This window comes from Amaranthus tricolor, chromosome 13 (genome assembly GCF_026212465.1).
Source record: "Amaranthus tricolor cultivar Red isolate AtriRed21 chromosome 13, ASM2621246v1, whole genome shotgun sequence".
Lineage (NCBI taxonomy): Eukaryota > Viridiplantae > Streptophyta > Magnoliopsida > Caryophyllales > Amaranthaceae > Amaranthus > Amaranthus tricolor.
In genome coordinates this window covers 5,601,880-5,618,974 of record NC_080059.1, presented here as the reverse complement: position 1 = coordinate 5,618,974, position 17,095 = coordinate 5,601,880, and the positions used below count along the sequence as shown (strand labels likewise).

At 32.5% G+C, this 17,095-nt stretch overlaps 1 protein-coding gene across 1 annotated transcript; it reads left to right on the top strand.

The window, feature by feature from the left end:
- Window positions 1-990: 990 nt before the first annotated feature.
- Window positions 991-11,191, top strand: LOC130798404 (psbP-like protein 1, chloroplastic). The gene is made up of 8 exons (XM_057661367.1): window positions 991-1,266; window positions 1,377-1,476; window positions 3,030-3,110; window positions 3,311-3,393; window positions 3,488-3,610; window positions 3,746-3,817; window positions 7,923-8,019; window positions 9,415-11,191. Exons 1-8 carry the CDS (start codon window positions 1,198-1,200, stop codon window positions 9,516-9,518), a joined length of 729 nt encoding a protein of 242 aa, XP_057517350.1. The 5' UTR covers window positions 991-1,197; the 3' UTR covers window positions 9,519-11,191.
- Window positions 11,192-17,095: the final 5,904 nt, after the last annotated feature.

Sequence of the window (17,095 nt, the reverse complement as noted above, 5' to 3'; positions counted from 1 at the left end):
TAAAACGGTCTTATATAAGACCTGTTGAATACAAATTAAACTCCACTATTTCTTAGGTTGTGAAAGGCATTAAGTTTAAATTTTAAGCTACCATTTTTATCCTTGAAATTTAAGAAAAATATATATAAAAAAGATTTTTTTTTAACTTGAACTATTAAGACTTAAGAGGTGTATTTGAATATATTTCTACTTCTATATAAAGATTCAATTAAATTTTTACGTGATACGATAAACACCAACAAACAATTGTGGGCTTGGTTAAGTACTTCACCCTAAAAAGCCATATATTCTGAAATAAAAAATCCCTATGAAAAATTCAAAAGTCAAAACTCTCACAAACTTTATGAGGCTCAAACTCTCATAAATATTTATACGCCTGATCAATATCCTTAATGTGAAATATTTATACTTTAATTTGCTATACTTACTCCAAAATTCTATAAATATTTATTTTTCATTTTATATTCCAAAATTCTATAAATATTTATTTTTCATTTTATATTATTTATTTATTTTGAAATAAATCACCTCTTATTGAACTGTATAAATACTAAGGCATATTCAGTATAACATTTTAAATACTTCAAAACAATATATACCCAAAGAAAAATATCGTACAAGCTAACAATTTAAATACATTTTTAACGGTGCATGTAACTATTTTCATAACATTAGAACTTATTAAAATGTTATAAAATCAAAAATAGATTTATAAAAATATCACGCAAGCTAACAACCACCAAAACAACTACATACAAATTAGAAGAGTTTAAAACGATCCAACGATTCAACATATATCCGACTTTGTAACCGAATCCAATTTGACCTGTCTTTAAAAATATATTTACAGTTATATAAAATTCAAAATAAACGCAAACCCGATTTTAAACCGATCTAAAACATTTAACAAAAATTCGACCTAATAATGTAAATAAAAAACCTCTCCTATAAATAAAATTACGATCATAAACTACTTTACGCAGAACCGATCCTCAATCTCCAAATCATCACTTGTGTTTGACAAACGAACAACTTAAGGGTAAAAAAAAAAAAAGAAAAAAGGAATAAGATAAGGTGGAGGATGTTAGTGTTAGTCATCGACCACACAGAACCAGACCCCATGACATTCCTCTAAACCACTACTTTCCATACCTTTCAATTTCCTTCCTTATTCATTCTACATTACTCTTCACAAAAATGGCGTCTTTGCAACGGTCCATTTTCCCGTCCATTCATCAAAAGTTTCTCCCTTCCAACTCTTCTCAGGTCATCTATTTTCGTTTCTCAATTTCGAAGTATGTAAGCTTTTTACAATGGGATGAATTTTTGTTTGCTTATTTCTTGGTTTACTTAAGTCCTTAATTTTGTGTTTTCAGGTAAATAATGCATCTTCTGGGAAAAGGGTTTCTGTTTTGGGGAAGGCTGATCGAGTTTCATCAACAACAACAGCTTCATGTTCTTCATTATCTTACCAAGGTCTCATTTTTTAAGAAAAACCCATTAAAATTTGATCTTTTTGAGAATGCACTTTTTCATGTTTTGTCTTTGAATTGTTGGGAATATGGCTAATTTTTTAAGTACCCAAATGGGAAATCAAAATTTGCTTGAGCTATTAAATTTCAATGCATCAATGCTGACATAGAAGTGAGTTTATGTGGTAGAGTAGTATCTATTAGCAATTTGTGGATTTTTGTAAATTTAGTTTATATTAAATGAAGAATTTATGAACAGATTCCCCGTAAAGGAAGAGTTAGGCTATATTTAACTCGCGTATCCAGGTTCAAAGAAAACTAATTTGAACTGAATTAATTTTGAGGTTACATATAAGTGTCACGTGATTCATCAATCTCCTTGCGAATCGCAAATTAAAATAAGTGTCTTATGGTTGGTTTTGGGCTATTTTAGGATCATTTTGAGCGAACTGCGAATTTAGAAAGTGGATTAACCGGCATATTATGCTACACTAATACATATGTTTCATTGAAAATGAAGTATTAAGCTTCATTTTCCATCGTTTCCTGCTCCTTAATAGAGAAGTTGAAACTAGAAAAGGAAAAGAGGGAAAGGATGAAATAAATAATGGTGAGGGATTTGGGGGTGTTTGTTTGAGGGACATTCACAGTGAGACTTGAGACATTCAAATCCTTGTTTGTTTGAAGGACATAGAGATGAGACTTAAAATTGTCGGTGAGGAAGTCTCGCCAAAAATGTGCTTAGGGGATAGGACATTTATTGTGAGACTTGGACAAACGAACAACCCTTTAGAGAAAAAGTGCACATTCCTTTCTAAACGAAAGGAAAATATTTTCCACTCTTTAGAAACCAAATTCAAGCGAAGAAAGAAAATTCTAGTATTTCACCAATCGATTTGTTATAAACCAAATTGAGGAAGATGGTTAGTTTTCCCAAAAAATTTAACTTATCTTGTTCAATTACTGAGGGTCTTAAATATCGAGAAAAAGTATTTAGGCTACAAGCTAGCATGGTACTATGCTTTTGATTTCCACATCATAAATAGCATAAAAGAAGAGTTTAGGCTATAACCATAGAACAAACCTTTTGATGGTTGTTGGCTCTCTAATGTGCAATACTGCTAGATTTGTCTTCTAGTCATATCCTCTTTTACATTCAAAATATTGTATTGATATAAAAAAAGGGGAGAAAATTAAGGTGTTGAAGTAATTGTCCTTTTAGAGGTCATCATCATCATCTTTATCTTCATCTTAACTAGTATATCTCGCTCATAGAAGCTAAGTTCAGGGATTGGAGAAGGATGAAAGACAACATACCATACCCTCATCAAAAAAGTTTGTGGCTAGAGAGCCCCTCAACTCAAGAAATACCTACAAAAAAAATTAAAGGCCTAGAACACGCCGCCTTAGGCATGACAAAAGCAAGGCAAGACAATTGTTAAGACAAAAAAAGTAAAATTGTATGATCAATACTCTTTATGTTTAGTTTTGGAAACATTGATACGAAGTGTCTCATTTTTTTTGCAATTCTCTTAAAAACTTATTTCTATATTACAGATGGAATAGCAAGGAGAAAATTGCTAGCTCTTGGTGCTACTATCCCTGGAATTTTGCTATTCTCGAACACCCCTATCTCATGTGAGTAATAATGGAATCCCTCATTTGTGTCTTGTTTTATTTGGAGCATGGTTCTTAATTGCTAAAAGTAGCAAGAAACCCATACTTTCCCATCTGTTTTACCTTTTGATTTCTTTGCATACTCAAGTAAACACTAGAATTGCAACATCTCAATACAATGATGGCAGATATCCTAAGAGCACACCTTTGATATGGTTCAGTTGCTGCAGAATCTAAGAAGGGATTCCTTTCAGTCACTGATAAGAAGGATGGCTATACATTTCTGTATCCGTTTGGATGGCAGGTATAAGTATAACTGGCCATAGATTCTTTTCAGTCTTGTTATATCTTAGATTTTTTCATGTTTACAATCTCAACTCGCAACATACTGTTTTCAGGAAGTAGTCATTGAAGGTGAAGACAAGGTCTTCAAAGATGTCATTGAACCATTAGAGAGTGCTAGTGTGAATATGGTTCCAACGGGAAAAGAGGATGTTCGAGAGTTCGGACCTCCAGATAAGGTGTTGTTATGGTTAAATTGTGGATATATCTAAATTCCTTTTTATAACGTTCCATATCTTTGTGAGGATCAATGAAAATGTTCCACTCATTGCATATCAGTGATTTGCTTGTTTTTTTTATGTTGTTCATTTCAGGTTGCCGAGACTTTGATTAGAAAGTTCCTTGCTCCTTCTAACCAGAAAACAAAACTTATTCAAGCAAAGGAGGTCAGGAACTCTTCTTTGGTGGTTTTTTATAATTTTTGTCATTGTTTTAATATTTGGTTACAAATTTTTTGTATGTGAATGGCGTAAGTTAGAGCCTCTGATCTTTGAGGTGGTATTTTCAAGCTGCGTCTACTTTATTGTTAACGTGAAAACTATTCAAGCATGTCACTCAATAGGAAGTGGGGGAATGGAAGTCTAGGACAATGCTATATATTTCGCTAGCTAATTCACTAATCGCTCAACATGACCATAAAAAAGCCTAAAACTAACCATAATTCGCTTTTTCTGATTCATGAATCATGTGACATTAGTCATGAAAGTGTATAGCTAAGTTTCTAAAAAAATGACATTACCCCAATGCTGAGTTTTTATAAATTATCGTGTAAACTTCTTGGTTTTTATTAGTATATGCAATCACAATCTGATAGAAAAAAACAGGTAGGTTTCTTTATTGTGGCAGGTAGAAAGGAAGGGTAATTAATTGCACCCATTTGAAGTATTAATTTTGTGTTTTGTGGGGTGCGGGGAGAGGTACATAGTGAAATGAGCCACATTATAATCACTTCAAAGGACTTTTCTTTCTTTCTTTCTTTTGTTTCTCCCTTTTTTTCAATGATCTTAGTTACTTACGATTCTTTTAGTGAACTTCAATAATTGGATTTCATTTGTCCAGAAGAATCAATTCGATTCTCTTACAATCAGTAAAAGTGGACATTATCCGAATCCATTTTCTATAATGTAGCTGAGCTTCCATGATATGTACAATGTCCTTCTAGAACGCGATCTCTACCTTTTAAAGGGAAGATGGCTGATTATCTGTTGAAAGGAACGCGACATTCTGAGTGTAACTGGCCCTTGATTATTCCCTCATACGTTAAGCAAACTACAACTTGAGATGTGAGATAAGTATTGAAAGGACTAGTATGGGGTTGCAATTTTATAGTGTATGGATACAATCCTTTTTGTCGCTGAAGAGTAACTTTAATTTGAATAAAACCGTTTTTGTGTTAGTCATGAAAACTAATGAGTTCCTAATAGTTTCTCCACAAGGAGGAGTTTCTTCAACGATCTTACGGACAAAAAAGAAGTATACAAGTTACTTAGAGAATCAAAAGCTACTATGAAGCTAAGAGGGTCATGAATTCTCATTTCTCGATAACTGATAGAAGATCACTTAGTTTTGAACTCCCTTATCCCTCCCGCTTCAGGTCCTAGTGCCTTTGATCGGATTTCATGCGCTAATGAAATGCATAATTTCTTGCTTACGCATGAAAAATACGTGTGTGAAGCTTTTATTCAGCAATCTAAGATCCTATCACGATTCACGAGTATTGATTACACAAAAACTCTGAACATAACCGATGTTTGTCCCTTTTATGGAGCTTTAGTCTTTCAAATAAAAGTGAAGTAATGGACTGATATAAGGTTACGAGTTTTGTACCACAGAAATTTAAATATATAGGCCCTGTCTGGATCTAGTTAACAGATTCGACTAATTGATACCCTTGTCCAATTAGTTACTCAAATCTATCTTCCCCTCCAAATTGATATACTTGTCCAGATTCGATAATCTGTCTTTTAAATACTTGGTTTCTTCCTCACTTTCTAGTTGTGTTGCCAAATTTTTTTTTAAAAATAATCATTTTAGAAAAAGTAAATTGAAGAAGCAAACTTTTTGGATGGGGATGGATACTGCCCTTAACCAAATCAAAGTAGACTTTGGGCACATGCCAACAGGGCCGTGGGTGGCCCGAGCATCACACAAGCTTGTTCTTGGCCCGATTCAGCATGAAGTAATGGGCCTGGGTTACACACAGGGGAAGAGGAGCAGAGGCATGACACATTCGTGGCATGCGACGCACTCTTTTGTCCCTAGGCAAGACATGTAGGCACGAACATTTTTATATTGTTGTTTTTTATTATTGCTAGTGATTAATGAATGATGTTCTTTGGATCTGTTTTCTTATTACGTTTTTTTCATCATTAAGAATGTTGAAAAATAATTATATTCTTTTAATAAAATTTTTTAAAGTTTATATTTTCCATCTCTATTACAATTGTTTGAATTTAGTCTATTCTAATTGTTTTTTTTTTTCAAATTAATTACAACTGTTTAATTAACTATTTAAAATTTGAATTATTGGGTACTTTAAAAAAGAAGAAAAGGGCAGAAGCTTTGACCGGCATGGCACGGCACAATACAACACGACACATAGAGGCTAGTCAAAAGGCTGCACGACACAGCCCATGCCCAGTTCTAATCAGCCTGATATTTAGAGAGGGAAAATCATCTCAGGACTCAACATCAAACCATTCATCCATTCATTAATTCCTGTACTCCATGAATGTGTCCAACTTGAAAAATTCACTCAGACATAGCAACTAGAATTTTTCAGTTGCTATCTGGAAAGGGAATTAATACTACCTAGTTTTACTTTGACTCTCATCGGTTGATGCTTGTTGATAGTCAGATCTTAATAGCTTATAAGATTGAGGAACTCAACCTTTTTAGTTGACTTAGTCAGTAGTGGTAAGAACACTCAAATTGCTTAGGAAATAGTTTGTACGGAAGATGGCTTAGGTAAAGTATCTTGATTGTATGTTTCCTTTAGCTACTTTTTGCTATTTTATGAGTTATATCAAGTAAGCTATAACAATGCATTGGTGCTGAAATGATTTTTTAAGTAAAAGTTTCTCTTGGTCATGCATTGTGCTGAGTGGCTATAGTCTGCTTGTTCTTTATGCATAATTGAACACACTACGAGCTTAACTTTATTATCCTAATAGTTATGGAGGCAATTGAACAATTATTTTGTAACGATGGCTAATTCGAACATAACAATGCCAAAACCTTAATCTCAATTATATGCTATATGGGGTCGACTATGTGATCTAAAATAAATTAAACTGGGAGATCATTGTTAAGAAGAAGTATATACTATACCACCCTATCTTTGATACTAATCTACATTTAAGGACATCAATTTTGATGATCGTGTACATATGTTCTCCCAAGTTGGCTTGGAGGATAGGAGTGGAAAAGAATATAAAAGATTTTAGACTTACAGATTGAGATGGTAGAAAATCGGAATGAATGGAAAAGAAGAATTCATGTGGACAATCATTGGAACTAATATATCAATTCATGTATCTGACCCAAATATTTTAGGATTAAGGCCCAGACATTGTTGTGTGACATGCTTGTGCAAATGCCAATCATTCATGTCATTCTTATATTTTTCTTGTTTTTTTTTCCTACCACTCCCTCTTCAAAGTTCCTCGAAGTTTCAGCCTTCAACTTTTCTTATTGGTATATTTTCGTTCTTCTTTGCTTATGATCAACTAACGTAAATAATTTTCTCTCGTTATCTTTAATATCGATGACTCCAAAACTCTTTCTTATGTCCTTCATCTTTAATTTTATCTTGATGAGTATGTTTGTTTCCATCCTAACATGCACACTTGCCCATCCATCTACAATGATCTTCTATGAAAATCCATTATTTTGATCCATATAATAGTGATGGTGTAAACTGTAATGGAAGTGCGATAGAATTCTTTCAACTTTAATGACACCTTGAGCGCATAATATTCCACTTGAACGATATATGTTTTCTTGTGAAAATTTAAGCTAAGGTACCTTAAGACACCCACTTATAATAAAAAAACTAAGAGAAATAATAAAAAATTATGAAGACCAAAAATAATAAAAAGCTTTGGTCACCCCTAAATGCTTTTTGAAACATTTCAAACTAAGGTGTTTGGCAAAGAGCTTTTTTTTTACGGCTAGTTCACTTGCTTGTATGATAAACTAGTAATAATTATTGAATTGGCTTATTGAGCCAGCTAACTATAGTATAGAGATATTTGGTAAAATTATGCATTCAATATTGATTTTTAAACTCAATTTGTTGGCTGATTAACCAAAAGTCAAAAAGTCATTTACCGATCATGTTAATTGTTTTGACCAATGAATAATCTAAAAGCTTTTTGTTGAACATGCCCTAAGATAGTACTACTCGCACTTTCTTGGTGCCATTATTGCTTTAGTAATTTCATGCTTATTTTCATCACAAAGAAGCTAACGAATCCATTCTTCTTGCAGCAAGAAATCGAAGGCAAAACGTATTACACATTCGAGTTCATGGCACAGGCTCCGAACTATACCCGCCATGCGCTCAGCGTAATTTGTATTAATAATGGTACGAAAACATTTACTTTTTAGAGTAATATGCTGTTCTAGTGACTGTGATTCCCTTCACTTTAAAACTAAACTTCAATTTCCCAAATGTTAATCATAAGAAAAACTCCAAATATTAAGAAACAAAACAAAGACAATGTCTTTTTGGTAAAAAGCTAAAACAGAAAGAGAATGATATGTCATATGTCTATACTCTATACTCTACTGACTACTCCTTTAGAGATAGTATAGGCATTTTCCAATTCCCTGGATTATAAAAGTATCCATCAATACTACTGTAAACAATTGTTTTTTTTTTTTTTTTTTTTTTTAAATTCAGGAATAAAATCTTTGCCGTGAGAGTCATGATCAAAGTTCCCTGCAGTCACATTTGAATTTTCTAAATAACTTGCATCATGGTAATAGTACAAAAAGGGACAGCTCAGTGTACAAAGCGTTAGCGTCCCCGTAGAGTTAGGGTTCGACCCGTCACATAGTTTTAATGTAGATAAATCTTATATTACATCTCTGCAAGATGTTACACCTAGTAATAGTGCAAAATAAAGCCACATTACCGTTTCGTGACAGTTGCTAGTCCATAGTGTAAAAATGCGGTAACGGTCGAGATCGCGGTAACGGGAATGATGCAGTTATCGTAACGCCTAAATATCGGTTGAAACCATAAGATATCCTTTGATGCGGTCTAAAACACGATTTTTTTACACCTTTACAACAAGGGGAATATCAGTTCGTTTATTTTGAAAACCTTTATAACGTAGCCATTGCGATACGATGCAGCCTTGTTTTTACACTATGATTACCATGGCCAGCAATATTTTTGCACTATGCTCCCAAGACTAGAAGTCGTGACCTTTTAGTCACACAACGACACCCATATCAATATGCTACGACTCATCACTATATATTCTGGTATACGTACTATATTTGTAATAAACAGTCCATTGACAATACTAAACATAACTAAATTATTACTGAGTTCTGCTCAGCACACAGTATTTTCATTCCTGTCTGGTTACCTGTGTTGGCTGTTCAATAACTCAATAATTTGAATACAAAATGATCATGGATGGACCCATAAGCTCAACCCTGCTACATTCAAGTAATAGTAACAAAATCTTGCATGTCAAACCTGCAAATTTGGCAAATTTCCTAAGATTTTATCCCCTTTTTTTTATCTCCCTCCCAAACCCCAAGAGGAATTTTTGATATACTTTTATTGTTGGAAATATGAACCCACATCGAAAAATAAGAAAAAGGTTGATGGGCTACTCCTATTACCAATTGGTTTTAGGATGAAACTTTATCGGATTTGTGTGCAGTCAACTCTCCTCTTATGTGGGTTTTATGTACAAGCCTAAATTTATCATTTATTTGGGCGGGGTTTCATGTTTTGCAGGTAAGTTCTACACTTTGACAACAGGTGCAAATGAAAGGAGATGGGATAAAATGAAAGACAGATTATACACTGTTATTGATTCCTTCAGAGTCTTCAATGCTTAATTATGGTAAACTAGACTTTTCATATTCACTACCCTATACTATTTCTTGCCTCATTTTTTGCACAAATTTGGCTATCTTTCGACATTTAAATCTCCGAAAACTTCAATCTTGGAGAACACAGAGTTATTTATATTAGACCCTTTTTTCGTTTTTCTGATATCACTATTTGTGTAATAGTTTCGTGATCAATGGAGATTTGTTTTCCTTAATTATGATCTCTCGATGAATAAGCTTAAGTGTTTCTACTGATAGATCATGACTAAACATTTCATGGTGTTTCGAGGAAGTATTCACTAATCTTCTTGCGAATCGCGAAAAAAAAACGAACTATAGTCGGTTTTGGGCTATTTTAAGGTCATTTTGAGTGAATTGCGAATTACTCAACGAATTATGTTACACTGCAACAGTTCATAGTGTAAAAAGATCGTGTTGAATAGGCTAAATCATAAAGGATTTCGTATTGGTGTAAAAAAACGCGTATAATACTGGTTTAATGATATCTTCTTATTACTATCGATATTTGACGATAGCACAAAGGCATCATACAATGCATATTCTAGAAATCGGGATCGAAACTACAATTTTTCTGGCACAATTTAAAGCAGGTATATTCCGTATATATCAAAATTCAGCAAAAAGAACTGTGGGTCAATAATTTAGAAAGATGTGAAAAGCCTGGAGAAAAAGAAAAGGACAATAAGAAGTGGTGGTTGGGGGAGGTCAATGAAAGATTAATATCTACTCATCTGTCATATCGAGTATTGAGATTGATAACATTTCTTCTTACAATATATTATTATTAGTAACAATTTCAAAGGGTCTGAGATAAGCCTGTCAAAAGTTAACTCGACTTGCTAATTGGATCTGAACCTAACACGAAATAAGTGCATTTGGTTTAAGTTTTTTGACCCAATTAATTAAATGAGTCGACCCGACCTGATCTGATCTGTTCATTGAATGGATTAAGTTCAGGTTAAAACTTTAAATCTAAAACAATCTTGTATAACCCATTTATTTAAACGTGTTAATTTCGAGTTAAATAAATAAGTATAATCTAAACTTAATTAATTTAATGTTCTTTTATTTTTCTTAGTACATACCAAATAAACAACAAATAAACATAAAGTTTAAATTAAGGCCTAAAAATTAGATGTAATCAATGTTAAAAACCTTAAAATGAAAACAAAAAACTATAAAGGAGTTAAGTGGGTCGAAATTAGATTGACCTGATCTGTTGTTGGTCGAGTCAAAGTTGTGATTTTCCACCCAATTAACTAAATGAAATGATTTTGGGTTAAAGATTTTCTGAACTGTTTATACATGACCTGAATCTATCTCAATATGACCTGTTTGACACTATTCCAAGAGAATATCAGAATTAAGTGAGGCTAGTAATTAGGGTTCTGTTCATATATTTAGACTTACATCATCAATCAGTGTCGGTAAGATGGAAGATCTTAGCTTAACTTGGCTTGTTCTTGTTGTTACTTGGACAAAAAAACGTGTCCAGTATGCTGTACTAAGCTCTATAGAGTATCAATTACAGCAGGCATTATGTTTGTTTTTGAATTTACTGTAGTCTGTAATACTAATTACTGTACGCTGTGATAATGATAAAAGAGAAAATCTTCATTTACTAGTCTAACCCACAATTTTAATTACAAATTTCATTTTTTTTTTCATCTCATCTTTTTCTTTTTTTTTTTAATTTGAAAAAAAGTACATAAAAACCTACCTAATTGGTAAAAGTTTACAAGATGGGTATTCTTAGAAAGTACCACAAAAAAGTTACATATGCCTTCTGCAGAAACTCACAACAATACTGTAGGCTACAACACTGTATTGTAAAGCTTATTAGTTTTGTGTCTTCAAGCATAGAAGTGGTCTTACAACCATCTAGGACTATACCAGACTCAAAAAGCTCGAATAAAGTTAAATTATCTAGGCGATTTAGATTCAAACCCATAGATAAAAATACAATTTTGGTTATGGTGACAATAACAGTCAATGTGGTCAATGAGGATGATGATGATCATCATCATGTCCAGTGTATCATGCCCATAAAAATTATGATCAGGGTCTAGGGAGGGAAAGAAGGCGATAAACCGACAACTCATACCCATAAAGGAGAACGCTGTCAAAAAATCGCTCAAAAAGATCTAGAAAAATTCCTACAACAAATAAGATCGAGTGAAACTAAAACTAATTCTGGAAATGTTATGATTTAGTCATCAAAATCAAGGTATAAACCGCAATAAAGTTGCTAAATCATGGAAAAAGTATAGGATCACATAATATGCCAACATATAAATCAGCTTTAGTTGGCAACCCAGCCAAACAAATTACAGCAAAATCATTTCATAATCTAGGAGGTTAGATACTAATTATATGAATATTATAGAACGTGTCAACTGCCAATTAACATAATTAACTCATATTTGTGGTCCTTAAGACATGATTATTGTATATATAATAATATCAAGAAATGGAGGGGACTCATAAAAATGGGTGTTTGTGCAGTTGACGGCTCATTTAATTTGTCAAATGTTAATAACTAATTAAGTATTATAGAAATCATTAACCCCCTATCATTAGTAGCACTTGCATAAACATGAAGAGATGGATGCATAATCATTAATCAAGTATATGTAAGACCATGTGAGTTTCATCTGTTGGAAATACTTTTCATGCAAGGAATATTGCACATTACTAAAATAGTAGGTTGTGGACATGTATATAATGATTGGTGGATAATTTTTTTAAGACTATATGATTTTGAGAAAGAGTAAACTTTATCAAGTGTATATGCAAATCAACACTCACTGCCCGCGGGATTTAGGGTCCAAATTGTGGATGTGTCCTTATGGTGGGCCCACAGGGTATTATGTGACGAATTGTAACGACCTAACACCATCTACATCATGATCCATCATATCTATGATCCAACCTTTCGCCATGATGATGATAACATACTAATGAAGATGAGGATGATGAATCATGATCATCATGATGATTGATGATGGGTTGATGAGTATCAAAAAGCCAAATAAAGGTAAAGGACACTTTCAATATCCCGCACAAGGCAGGGTTTGGGGTGGAGTTTTTTTTCCTGAAAAGAGGCGGACATATCATACTCGTACCCGGTAGAGGGATGCGCGCAGTCAAGAAACCTCTCAGTTGATACCTGCGCCCAGTAGAGGTGGAATCCTAAACTCTCTGCTCTACATATAAATGTTCTATCCAAGCGCTTTTGGTATATAAAATGCCAAATATAGTATATAAAATTAGGTCAAGTAAGAAAATAGAAATATATAAGCATAAAACATAGACATAAGAAGTCTATAATGATACCCAAATCAACTTCTAAAAGTGAAGTTAGATGATGAAATCATATATATGTAATATGCTTCTTGAAGGGCACTCAAACACTAAGGGTGTCAATATTAAAGGTAACATAAAGTAGTTTTAATTATTTTCTAATCCTATATATGGACTCTAAACCAATATTATTGCCTCCTTATGCCAAAGCATGCATTAGGGTTTTTAATGGTGGTCCCTACTATTCCTGTACTAAGTGATAATCTACCTGTAGTGTACTAGCTTAAGTAACTAATTAATTAATTAATTAATAGTTGATTAATCATAATTGAGTTTAGTAATAAAAATTATGGTACTGTTTGGTTTAGGGACAACCAGGGTAGGAGATGTACTGTATTAGAGCAGCAACGAGATAAGAAACCAAAGAGTTGTAACTTCTGTCCCTGGTATTTTGGGGTTCCCTGACACTACCCATAGTGCTTACTAGAAAGAGTACTTTTTTCAAAGACTCTTTTATCTTTCACACACTTTCTTTTTATTAATAATAAGAAGAAGAAATAATAATATGAGTGTCGGGTGTCGTCTCGATTGGAACAAGTATTGTCTTTCATAAGGTCACGAGTTCGATTTTCACATAATTTTCCTCTTCGTCAGCCTAAAATAATATTCTAAGTGGGAAAAATATTAGAGAATAGATAGAAAGTAATGACTAAGTACTAAATATTTTACCATATTTAAGGTTATTTGTAGGATCGTAGATTCGACCTTACCCCTCAGAACGATTCAAAGTAGAAACTTGGTCCCAACAACTTTGTCTACAATAATACCAACTTTTGATTAACTTGAATAATAGTTTTTTTTTTTGAAATGAACCTTGAATAACAGTTGATACCCTACTTAGAAGGGTGTTTTCCTATAATAATACCAACTCTTGTTTACTTATTTATTCACTTTTATTTTTTGTCAAATAACCTACTATATAAACAAAAGTTGTGAGTATTATTCTGACAATACTCTTAAGTTGATATTATTTATAGTTAATTATAAAAGTTGATATATTGTAGAAAATTCATGGTATTTTTTTTTTTCACCTTTTTACTTATTTCAATGCTAAAATTTCAAATTACTTGAACTTGGAACTAATATATATTCATTACCTCAAAAAGTTTTTGGGGTACTTCCATGTTAAAATTAATACTCATTTAAACTCAAACAATCTTATAAGAGGAGTGTAGTTTAATACATACTAACAAGCATTAATAAGCTCAGATAATTTGTGCAAAACTAATTTTAATCATCATCATCAACCCAGTATATCCTGCTCATAGAAAAAAACTATGAACAGAATCTGGGGAGAGAAGGACGGCGACAACTCATACCCATAGAGGAGAGCGCGGCCAAAAGAGTCCCCGGACTCGAGAAAGATACGGGGACATAGCTACATGGGAAAAAGACCTATAAAAGAAAAAAAATCGACCCACCTACAAAATAAAAGGGGACGAAAAAATAATAAAACTAATAAAAGAAACGAGAGGAGCAGGATGGCTACAAGGACATCAGTAATCTAAAACATAGATATGACGCCTCCAACTACCCCTATCCCTAGTCAGGCCCTCAGAGAGGTTTAGCTCCTGCAAGTCAACTTTTATCTGCTTATCCCAAGTTCTCCTGGGGAAGCTCCTTTTACCCTCTACTATAATGCTTTCTACTCTCCTCACATGGGCGGCGAGAGTCTTTCTCTGCACATGACCAAACCATCTCAATCTATTTTCGCATATTTTTCCAGAAATAGGGGTTACTCCTAATTCGTCTCTAAACACTTAGTTCCTAATTCGATCCATCAATATGTGCTTGTTTAATAGTAATAAGTATAAGTTCAGACAGTACTTAGTATAGCAAAGTAAAAAGAAGCTTTTAACAAGTTTAGGCTTTTCATAAGCATCATTATTAGGTGCTTAAGCATCATTTTCCAAAATTTGATGCAATAAAATGACTTTTGGTTTTGTTATCCTATCAACAACATGTTGTATGGAGTATAACATTTCATTTTATTAGCCAATAGCCATTAAGTGTTAGTATTTTAAAAAATATTGATAGTAAGGTTTGAACTTAAAATAATTTTAGCAGATACAATTTTTTTAACCAACTTAACTAATACACTTATTAAAATACTTAGAGATATAACTTATTAAATGATGTCAATTAACAGTATTAATAAAGGCTACATCTGCCATGTCCTCGATAGCCAACAATGTCTGAAACCTTACAAAAGAACTTACGATAAAACTATGGCCGCATCAAAATAAGATACGTATCAAGATTATGACATATATATATTTATCCAAAGGAAATTCTCCAAACTGGAAACATCTAAAGATAATCATATTATGAGTTAGGACCCTTGATTGTATCATTATTGGTGGTCAAAGGAATAATTATATTTAGCCATCATAATCATACTTAAAAGTATTAAGCATGCATTCTTAGCCTTCCCATTTGACACAGAGAGTGACATTACATACAACAGATGCTTAGCCTAAAGCCCTAAACCATTAAATTAGTGTTAATGGAGTGCTAATTATATGCTTAATCTCACCTTGATATCCCATGTACGAAATCCTAATCTGCTATTATATTAAGCATTAGAATCAATACCTTTAGAAAGCAAATGAGGACGTGTTTGGATCAACATCACTATTATTCGAATTTAACTTAGAATTATGTCTTAGAGTTTTATGTACATAAATTAAACATATTTGTAAGAGTTCTTGTTAGCACATAGAGTACTTAGAAAGAAACAAAGAAAATACATTATGCATTTTAAGAATGCTTTTAAAGAAGTGTTTGATTTGACGGAAAATATTAATTGTATATAAGTTTTTCTAGTTCAGCATAATGAGAACTCTAGAGAAGTCGAGACTAAAATCAGAACTATTTTTCTTTTTATTTCTTCGTGGTATTCTTTACTCCAACAAGACAGGGAGAATGCGTACATAAAAACTAGAATATTTTCCTTGAATTGTGGTTTTCTTAAATCGATGAAATGAAGGGGTGTTTGGCAAAATAACTTATTAGATAATTTTAGCTTATTTTAATACAAAAAGAGGGTTGGGTGGTAAAATCATCCAATGCTAATGTTTAGTAATTAGTTAACTAGCTGAACAACTTATTGCTATGAATAAGCTATTTTTGAACTAGTTGATAAGAACAACGGTTTCAAAATCAGCTGGTCAAATCAATCATTATAATCATTTATCAGCTATCAGTTACCACCTATCAATCGTTTGCCAAAGACCCCTTGAATTATATGAATGGTTTCTGAAATAGAATTAAAGCTTCATTTATCCATTTGAATATGCAAGGATGTACTTGTACCTAAAAAGCTTTAATTAATTTCCTCGATTTTCGGATGGCAGCAAATTCAAAGAAACCTGGGAATAATAAAATAAGTCCAAGATCCATTCCCAAAGATGGAAGTCTCATTCCAGGCTCAACCTTAACACAGAAGTAACAGAAGCAATTTAGTGAAAGGAGGGGCAGCTAGTGACTAGTGTAGCAAAATGAGAAACAAAGTTTCACCCATATAGTAAGTTTGTAATAAGAGGTAAAGAAAAGACTGAATTTTCTATGAAATGAATCAAGTTAAAGTACACCCAATACTTCCAAGTTCCAAGTGTACAATAAAACAAAAGAAAATCTTAATTGCATCTTTTCTCAAATATTAAAGTGAACAATAAAGTAGACTTGCTTTTTACAACCACTGCCCAAACTTAAAAACTATACTTGTATTCCTAAAAACAAATCCAAATATTCTCCCTAAAGAATTTGGATCCCTTAAATAATGGGGAACCATATATTTATCAATTATTTGCTTTTTTTTTTTTTCTAAATTGTTTTTTGCATCTTTGATGATCAACATGATGCTCAGTGCTCACCTAAGGAATATATAAGCTAGTTTTTTCATTTTCCTAATGGTTTAACACTTTTATAGTTAAACCCATCTCAATCGTGTTTTGATTCGGTGGGATTTAACTTAATGGGTCTTAAATTTACTAATTTTATTTTATTTCTATTGCTATAAAATAGCTAAAAGAAACCGTATAATATATTTAGTTAAAAATTTTAGTTTTTCTTATTTATTGGGCATAAATAGCTTTTCATTTCATAATCATAGAATATTACTCAAATAATGAGTTATAACTCAAGAACATTGATGTAAAACTCAAAAAAATCAATTTTATTTGAATGGATTTATTTGG